The 9,896-nt window shown below is 34.5% G+C and overlaps 1 protein-coding gene across 2 annotated transcripts; it reads left to right on the top strand.

The window, feature by feature from the left end:
* The first annotated feature begins 4,784 nt into the window (after positions 1–4,784).
* LOC120073345 (acetyl-coenzyme A carboxylase carboxyl transferase subunit alpha, chloroplastic) lies at positions 4,785–9,896 on the top strand. Of its 2 annotated transcripts, none has more exons than XM_039026131.1 (12): positions 4,785–5,099; positions 5,338–5,767; positions 5,861–5,935; positions 6,040–6,147; positions 6,251–6,411; positions 6,586–6,700; positions 6,777–6,931; positions 7,093–7,144; positions 7,235–7,303; positions 7,837–7,914; positions 7,998–9,150; positions 9,462–9,896. In XM_039026131.1, the coding sequence occupies exons 2-11, from the start codon at positions 5,441–5,443 to the stop codon at positions 9,147–9,149; spliced, it is 2,292 nt and encodes a 763-aa protein (XP_038882059.1). In that variant the 5' UTR covers positions 4,785–5,099; positions 5,338–5,440; the 3' UTR covers position 9,150; positions 9,462–9,896. The 2 variants fall into 2 exon arrangements, with proteins under 2 accessions (XP_038882059.1, XP_038882058.1); XM_039026130.1 differs by having other exon boundaries at positions 4,790–5,099; positions 5,406–5,767.

The following is a 9,896-nucleotide window of genomic DNA, read 5'->3' on the forward strand; positions in this document are numbered from 1 at the left end:
ATGAAGACCTTACTGACCTCCAAAATTTGAGAGTGGGGAGGTCCGAGTTAATGAAATCTCTAATTTGTAAAAATATTCATAATTTCATTAATTTTTTTTAAAAAAGAAAAAAATATTATAAAAATTTATATATAAACTCCACCATCAACGCACAAGGGAAAACTAAGCTTGATATGAGTTAAGATCGGGAATGGTACTTACTTGTATTTGGATGTTCGCATGACACCCATAGGGGCAAGCCAAAACAAAGGTAAGTAACCAGGACGTACACATCCCAAACCTCGCTATCTAAGCCCAATAAAGAAATATAAAGCTTATATAAGAGTCAAGTCGTGAAGGGTACTTGTTCGTAGTTGGATGTCCGCGTGACACCCATGAGGGCAAGCCAAAGTGAAGGTGAGTTACCTGAAACGATGCATGGGTAGTCCTACAAAAATAAAAACCTCTTTTTGTAAGGATTTTTGTAACAAGAAAACCTTCCAACACATTACTGAACTTGTAAAATGGAAATGTTTTAGAAAGCAAAAGAATTTTTTAAGAATGTACTTACCGCATAAGAGATCAAGTATATATTTCTTAGGGAAGGGAACAAACTCATAATTTAAACGTCAATCTCAAATATTTGTGGTTAAAGGACATAATAAGAGGTGGAGCTAGTGTGTTAAGACCATGAGAGTATGTTGAGGAATTATTTTAGGAATGCTTGAGGACGAGCATTGTTCAAAATTTGGGGGCGTGATAACTCGTAGAAATACAAGTTATTGTTCTCTCAAAGTTGGAATAATTAGGATAATTAGTCTTGTAAACGCACTTTTGTTAAAGGAAAACGCATGAAATTCTATATATGTGAAACTCATACAAAAATATCTTTTAAGTGAAAAATTGCTTCACTAATGCACTTTAATGCGGGAATCAGAAAAATCTACCAAGTGTTGCAGACAAGGCCAACGCAAGGAAGATACATTTGGCTTGTGCAATTCACGTCAAATCACAACTTGCAGGCATGGGCATCTGACTAACAGCGTCTGATCGAAGCAAAATGGTAGACGGTTGTCTCAGGGTATAGAATTTAGTGCAATCACATCACCTAGTGGCTGAGTGAATTCCTATATAAAAGGAAGCTACTTGCAAGAGAAAGAGTTAGATAGTAGACAATTAGCACGTAGTTAGTCATTCTTCACCTCTGTCATCTGCAAGCAAGGAATGGGAGGAACAGACGTCATTTTCCACCATTGATAACGAGGTTTTTCTAGAGAAAAGATCGAAAGAGACATCTTCTTCAACTCCTCCACCAAGTTGGTCACAAGTATTAAAAATAAGCTAAAGAGGACAAGAGATTGAACTTTGAGGCTTGAGTTCTTCCTTTTTCTTTTTCTTTTTTTTTTTTGCATTCTCGTTTACCAATTTCACTTGATTGAACTAAGATTGTTTGTTTCAAAACTTATATCTTTAATTCAATCTCATTTTCGACCATTCTCCACATTCCTTTTGTTTATTTTCTAAGTTATTTGTGTGTGTGAACTTTCTGGTTTGATGAATGCATAAAGTTTATGCTTGAATCTACCTGATTAGTTGATTGAAGTGAAAAAGCAGTTAAGTCACTCGAAAGAGTAGTTAATTGTTGAATGCATCAAGCTAGAGCGTGAAGTAATTTTAGAGATAAAATTGTTTATGTCTTTTGTTTGTTCTCTGTAACTAACACATGCACTCTAGAGATAAGATTAAGTGTGTCATCCGCATCGAGAAATGTTGAACATGAATTAAAGAGCAAATTTCCAACGTGTCACACATACACGTAGATTTTAGCAGACATCTGTATCATCTCCATATTCATTGTCATTGTGCTCATATAAGCTTGTTGTTCCCACGAGGAAATCAACGCATACCATTTACACTTAAGTCATTCATCCATGAACCATTTTCCCCTCTCTGAACTCCTATATCCCCTTGCATGTGTGCCAGTAGTTAGTATAAATAACCAACGCCTATCAAGTTATTAGGAAACCTTTGCAATAGATTCAAAGACCAACCCTGCATTAAGTATACTCTAGAATCTCTGTGTTTGATTCTGGGCTTACCAGGATACTTGGGTTAGATTTGTACTTGGGTCTAGTTTAAGAAGACTTGTACGCACTAGTAAGGTGTGCATGTATATCATCGGTCCAACACATAACATCTTTTGCATACCAAGAGATAGATTAAATATCCTCGTTATTTACCATCTCAATCATTCATTCTCATCATCATTCATCATTATAAATATGATCGAGGATTAAAGAAACGAACAAATAACATCTTGAAACGACTAAATGAAAATTAAAACTAAAATCTATTCCTCAAAAATTTATTTCTCCCATTTTCCAAAAAACATGAAAAATAAAAGATTCAAATATCAATGACCTGAAATTAATGCTGCAATTAATATGAATTAGTTGATTAAAAGTCAGGGTCAAAACTAGTTAAAATATTGGAAATTTATTCGGAGATTTATTATTTTATTTGTAATGACGTTTTGAGTTATATAGAGTTTTAATTTGTAGTTATGAAGTTAACCTACGTTTGGTAAATAAGTTTTGAATGTCTCAATAATTATGGTTTCATTGATAATCATTTCATTTTTTATTTTTTTTTCATTTTTAAAAATTAGGTCTATTTCCTCTTAATTTTTTGTAATTGTTTGAATCTTTCTTTAAATATAATGGTTGAATTTTTAACCAAATCCCAAAAACAAAAACAACTTTTGAAAAACTACATTTTTTTAGTTTTCAAACTTTGACTTGATTTTTTAAACCATTGATAAAAAAAATAATAAAAGAAGAAATTTGGAAGTTGAAATAGTGTTTATAGACTCAATTTTATAAAATAAATAATAAAATAATAAAATAATTATTTGTTAGATTTTTAAAAACTTGCTTTCCAAACAACACGTTGCAATATTTCACCACTCACTATTCAAATTAATTAAATCTTGAGATGATGTTCGGCATGAGATTTAATTAAACCTATATTTATGAAACCTTAAGTTTGAATAATTGGTAAAAATTAATGTATAGTACTAACTATATATTTCTTTGAGTATTGAGTTATGTATAGTACTTAAAAAGACATCATAATTTGAATTAAATAAACTTTTTTAGTTCAATATGGGAGGAATTGAACTACCGACCTGTAAAACGATAATTGATATATTTATCCACCAATCTTAATGAAACAAATTCATATCCTAACATTTCCTTAGACTCTTGACGTAGTATTCAAAGAGAGGGAGAGAGAATAAAGAGAAAAAAAAAGAGAAAGAAACTTTTTAAGTTAAGTTACACAAATTTTACTCAACAACTAAATACATATTTACAATATTAAAATGATAGACTCATGATTATAATGGTCTACTCAACAGGCTTTACTTTACTGAGGTGAAGAATGCGATTGATGAGAGTTCAATTGTAATGAAAATGTTGGGAAATGTCGCTCTCTTTATGTCTTCGTATTAGCAATCAGATTGCTTATTATGTAGTCCGTCACACTGCTGAATTTTTTAAAAATATCCTTTAGGTTTTTTTGCCTTTCCAATTGGAAAGCTTTGGGGAGATGTTGGGATTCTTATTTCTCTAGTTGATTTTTTTTTTTTTTTTAAAAAAAAAGGTGGAGCGTTTAAAGAAGGACCCTCTCGTATCCCCCAAATTTTTAGATCTGAAAAACTACAAAGGTAAAAAACTAGTATGTGAAATATTATTTGTACCTATAAAAATGTGAAGATGTGTATTTGGATTGTGCAAACAAATAGATTATAGGCCACATTTATCTCATGTGAAAAGTAATAAATCAATGAAAATCTGAAAAGTATGTTCTATTTGATTACGTTTGACATTGTTTACTCGTGTTTCGTACTAGTATGACATTTGGATCACATTCCAAATTTGTAATAAAAAAGTGTGATCCATTTGAGAAGTAATGGTGAACAGTTCGATTGCCTTTAAAAACTACGTTATCGTTACAGTTATGGTATTGTTACAACTAAGAACCACAAAATCTATCACATTTACCATTCTTGTTTGACCCTAAAAGATTATGGTAACGATAACAGTAAATATGACAAATTCATATTTTATGGAGTATATTTATAATTAAGTCCTATATAGTTTTCTTATTCAAAAGAAATAGAACATGGGGGAATACTTGGGGATATTTTTGTAGGGTAAACTAAAGTTTATTGAGAAAATAAAAATCTATCAACTTTTTCATAAAAAAGCTCTCTAATCTTTTGCTTGCATTACCCAACCTTTTTTCATATTATTTTTTTCTTTTATCACTCTTGTTCTAGTTCTAACTCCCTTTTTTGCTCTTTTTTGAATTCATTTGACGTCTGAAAAAACTTTATTTGTTGTCATCAAGCGTCACAGATTACCAAAAGAAGATGGAATGAATCTTGTTAGTCGTCATTGGAGGTTAAATATAGGGAAGGGAAGGATTGTTGTTATCAGAGATAAAATATAGACGAGAGGGAGTCTTAGAAGGGGAAATAAAATGATGGTTGAGAACGAGAGAAACATGAGAAAATAAAATAATAAAAATTAAAATTAAAAAGGAAACTTACTTGAAAAACGATCAAATTACATTTTTAGTCCAATTTTTTAAATTAATTTATCAAATAATCCAATAATTGGGGGAAGGTAAAGCAGGTGGTGAGGCAACAAAAAAACAGATGAGAAAACAGAGATAGTGAGAGAAAAGCCCTAGGAAGAAGAGCATCGAAATCATCGAAGAAGAAAGGCACGTGCGAGAGGAGGGTAGACACGTGCCAATCCCAGGGCTAAAAAAAAAAAAAAAAAAACCCTTCATTTTCATTGTTCAAGACCACCTTCTCCTTCAACTGCCTAACCGAAAAAGACTGGCTCTTAATACCACAAAGCCCTTTTCTTCTCTTACTCACTTCTTAAGAACTATCGCCACTTCTTTTATCTCAAACCCCAAAACACAACGCCTCGTTTCTGTCGATCTCTTCGATGCTAGATTGATTCCTCCTCTTCATTTCTTTTAAGACAGATCCTTCTTCCGCATCTTTCCTCCGGGGATCTCACGCCTTTCCCAGCCAATTTCGGGTAATTTTCTTAAACAATCAAGTCATTTTTCTGGGAGTCTTGGCTTCGATTTCGATTCATGCATTCATCAATCTAACTGGGTTGATTCTGTTTGTTTGATTGGGAAATGGGGTTGTTTCGGATTTGGGATTTGTTCAATTCCTCCCATACTTAGCTGAATGATCAATTTGGTTGGTTTTCGAAGCGTAGGGTTCTGTTTCTAATGCTCTCTGCATTCTTTTTTCCCCTCTGCTTTCAGATTTATAATTCCGGAGGCAATATATTGTGTTTGTTTGAGATCTCATTGGTGGGTTTTCTGTTTTTTAGCTGAAAATTAATTCGTGTGCGATTTGGAGAAGGGAATGGCGTCTATTTCTACTCCTCCAGCTTGGTTCTCTAGTTCTTCGGCATCTGATCTTCTTCGAAGCTCGAGTAATGGCGTTAGTGGTATTCCTTTGAGGGCACTGGGGAGAGCGAGATTCAACCCAAGAAGGAAGGATATGTCAGTAAGTGCTAAGTTAAGGAAGGGGAAAAAACACGAGTATCCATGGCCGGATGATGCGGATCAGAATGTTAAGGGTGGAGTTCTTACTCATCTCTCACATTTCAAGCCTTTGAAAGAGAAGCAGAAGCCCGTTACTCTTGATTTTGAAAAACCACTTGTTCTTCTTGAGAAGAAGATTATCGATGTTAGTATTTCCTTTTACTGATCTTTGTTGCTTCTTCTAGTGGGATCTCTGTCATCTTCTTTGGCAATGATTGTCTTTTCATTCTGGATACAGGTGCGGAAAATGGCTCATGAAACTGGTCTAGACTTCAGTGATCAGATTATTTCCTTAGAAAATAAATATCAACAGGTTTGTTAATGTTCTTACTATTCAAAGAATTCTTATTCGAATAAGTGTTGAAAATAATTCTTTTTCACATGATGAATTTGATTACTTCTCGTGGCTGGCTTCAGGCTTTAAAGGACTTGTACACTCATTTGACTCCTATACAACGTGTCAATATAGCTCGGCATCCTAACAGGCCAACTTTCCTTGATCACGTGTTCAATATCACTGAGAAGGTTTGGTGCTCTTTATACTGTGATGAATGTGATATTGAAAGATTTGGATTGTGGATTTGCTCATGTTAATGCAAGAAATATTTTTTACATCTCTGCCTTACAGTTTGTTGAGCTCCATGGAGATCGATCAGGGTATGATGATCCTGCCATTGTTACTGGTATAGGAACCATAGATGGGAGAAGGTACATGTTCATGGGTCATCAAAAGGGGAGAAACACAAAAGAAAATATTCAGCGTAATTTTGGAATGCCTACACCACACGGGTATGTTGAGTCATAGAGACCCATGGTGTTATACACTATATATAATAGTACAGGAGTTTTGAAGTAGAAAAGAAATATGAATTAATGCTAGTCGATTGCTAACTTGTTGGAGAATTTGAAGTTTGGGTATTGGATATTTAGTCCTGATTATAAGTTTTGCTTACTTCCGAACAGTTATCGGAAGGCACTTCGCATGATGTACTATGCAGATCACCACGGGTTCCCAATTGTTACTTTCATTGATACACCAGGTGCTTTTGCCGACCTCAAATCTGAGGAACTGGGTCAAGTATGTGACAAAGTATTCTTTTATCTTAGAAGCTCTTCTTTTATCTGGAGAACTGATTTGCTTCATTCATTTGCAGGGTGAAGCTATTGCTCATAATTTGAGGACTATGTTTGGTCTCAAGGTACCAATAATTTCAATTGTCATTGGAGAAGGTGGTTCTGGTGGTGCCCTGGCGATCGGTTGTGCTAATAAGTTGCTAATGCTCGAGAATGCAGTTTTCTATGTCGCGAGGTGCATTTCATGCCTAGTGTTTTAGTAAATTAAGACAACTTCACTATGATATCTAGTAAATTTCTGGGTTACCATTTATTGATGACCAGTAAATCTTAAAATTTGTTATGCATGCTGATCACTTTTTCTCCTTCTGTTCTTTTGTCTAATCTTAATACTAGTCCCGAAGCCTGTGCTGCAATCTTGTGGAAGAGTGCAAAAGCTTCCCCAAAGGTTTTTATACATTCAACGCTTAGTGTCCTCTTTTGAAGGTTTATACGAGTTTATTTATTTATTTATTATTCTTTATTTATTTATTTGCAGGCAGCAGAGAAGCTAAAAATTACTGCATCGGAGTTGTGCAGATTACAAATTGCCGATGGCATAATCCCAGTAATGATGCTTTCCTTGACATATCTTGTTATTGCATTGCATATTCTTTTCTTGTCTACTCTATCCTGAATTCAGGACCATTTGTAACCTCTTAGAAATGAGTACAGGTGAAAGTAAAACATTTAATGCTATTCAAACGTTTCTAAAGTTAGTTAATTTGTTTTTCTTTTAGTTTCTTCCTCTCCACCACAATAACTGCAACTCTAAATTGAATGGCTTTTCTATAACTTCCTTGAGCCTTTAATTTAGGCTTTCCTCTCGCATCTTATTGTTTTGATAAAATGTTATATGTTGTATGTTTCTTTTTTCTTTTCTTGTTTTTGAAGAAACTTAACTCGTAACATTTTTCAACCATCATTGTGCATTGAATTAACTTTGAATCGATGCTTCTCAGTAACTTCTTTTAGCTTCAGGTTGAGGTTCCCTTTGTATATTTCATTGTTTTGATGAAAATTGGTCTGTGTTTTTTTTCCCCTTTTTCTTTTTAAAGATTATTTTGTATCTCCAATAATTTCAAGCATGGTTGTTCACAGGAACCTTTGGGCGGCGCACATGCAGATCCTACTTGGACCTCGCAACAAATAAAATTTGCGATAAATGAGACCATGGATGTAGGTCCTTGAATTCTTCTAAAACAATGAAACCTGCTCATGGTAGCCTATACATTAATGAGGTTTTTCGCACGTCATTTCAGGAGCTTTTGATGATGGACACGGAAAAACTATTAAAGCATCGAATGCTGAAATTCCGTAAAATTGGTGGGTTTCAAGAAGGCATTCCAATTGACCCAAAGAGGAAAGTCAACATGAAAAAGAAGGAAGAACCAATAGTTGGGAAGACCTCAGTTCAGGAACTAGAAAGTAAGGTGGAAAAAGTGAAACAACAAATATTGAAAGCCAAGGAATCCTCCTCCACTGGGCATTCAGATTTGGATCTTAATAAAATGATTGAAAAATTAAAGAAAGAAGTTGATTTTGAATTTTCTGCGGCAGTAAAGGCCATGGGACTAAAGGACAGACTTGCCACGCTGCGAGAAGAGTTTTCGAAAGCAAAATCTCAAGACCAACTTATCCATCCAGCATTGAAAGAAAAAATTGAGAAGCTTAGAGATGAATTCAACCGGGGGTTGGCTAAAGCTCCTAACTACGAGAAACTGAAGAACAAACTTGACATGTTAAAGGACTTGTCTCAATCCAAGGCTCTCTCAGTGAGGGATGTTAAGGAGGCCTCATTGAAGCAGGAAATCAACAAAAAATTTGCAGAGGTTCTGAGTCGACCCGATGTACAAGAGAAATATGAATTGCTGAGGGCTGAAATCGAAAATTCAGGGGCATCTACGTACAAGGATTTAGACCCTGAACTGCAAAATAAAATTGATAAAGTAAAGAAGGAAATGCAAGGGGAGTTGGTAAATGCCCTCAACTCCTTGGGTTTAGATGTTGAGGTATTAACATCAAAAGCACAGGTCCTTAGCGAGAAGTCTTCATTATCACTATTCAAACCAAAGATAGAAATGTTAAATGAGGAAATTAATCAGGGAATTGAAAGTGTTGCAAGCAGAACAGATTTAAAAGATATGATTGAATTACTGAAACTGGAGGTAGCTAAGGCTGGAAAGACACCAGATGCAACCTCAAAAAATAGAATTTGGTCTCTGGAGCAACAAATAAAGGAGAAGCTTGCTGCTGCATTGGAATCTTCAGACTTGAAGAAGAAACATGAAAAACTGAGGGAGGAGATATTAGCAACTGCAGAATCAGGGTTTGATCGTACAGAAGGTGATAGTTCGGTGTACGGTGATGCCAGAATTCAGATGAATTCGGGTGCTGAACATACCTTCGCTTAATGTGAGTTTTTCAATCTTTTTTACCACATTAAAGGAACACGCACACATTTTGATGCAGAGAAGTACATAGTAACTTGAATGGCTTGGTGCATCAAAATCTTTATTTAAAAAAAAAAAAAACCTACTCTTTCCCTTTTCTTCATGTTCTGATCAACATTGAAAAATACAATTATCTCAATAGTTGTGACATATTTTCTTAACCTTGAGGTTGAGGAGGTACGTAGAATATGGATGATGGAACAGCTCTTTGCCAGTGGATGCAAAATGAGTTAGTTGAAGAGTTTTACTTATTAACTTTTCAAATTTTTGCAGTGCGTTTATCACCAGTATGCATGACCAGGACCATGTTTAAGAAGAAAAAGTTTGGTGTAACTGGAAATTAGTTAGAGCTTCCACAATGGCCAGAAAACCAAGTTAGCCGTTTCCGCTTCTAACCTGAATACGGCATCGCATGATTTTGATAGGTTACAAGATTTAGCATGAACAGGAGCAGGAAGGACACGGCAGAGCTATATTTTCATTTCTCCTGTTCTCAGGGATATTTCTTTTCTAAATTAGGTCTCTTGAATTTTAAGTTATTTATCTGGCTTCTGGTTTTGTTGTTGCTGTGTTTCTTATTTTAACATTAATAGATCCGAATAGCTTTGTATAGATTGCAAGAGTATCTTGGAGGCTAATAATGCTTGTCAGACTTTTTAAAATGATACATTTTCCCACTTTTGATGATTGATCATGATTGTTTAGAAA

The sequence above is a fragment of the Benincasa hispida genome, chromosome 3 (assembly GCF_009727055.1).
Source record: "Benincasa hispida cultivar B227 chromosome 3, ASM972705v1, whole genome shotgun sequence".
Taxonomy (NCBI): Eukaryota; Viridiplantae; Streptophyta; class Magnoliopsida; order Cucurbitales; family Cucurbitaceae; genus Benincasa; species Benincasa hispida.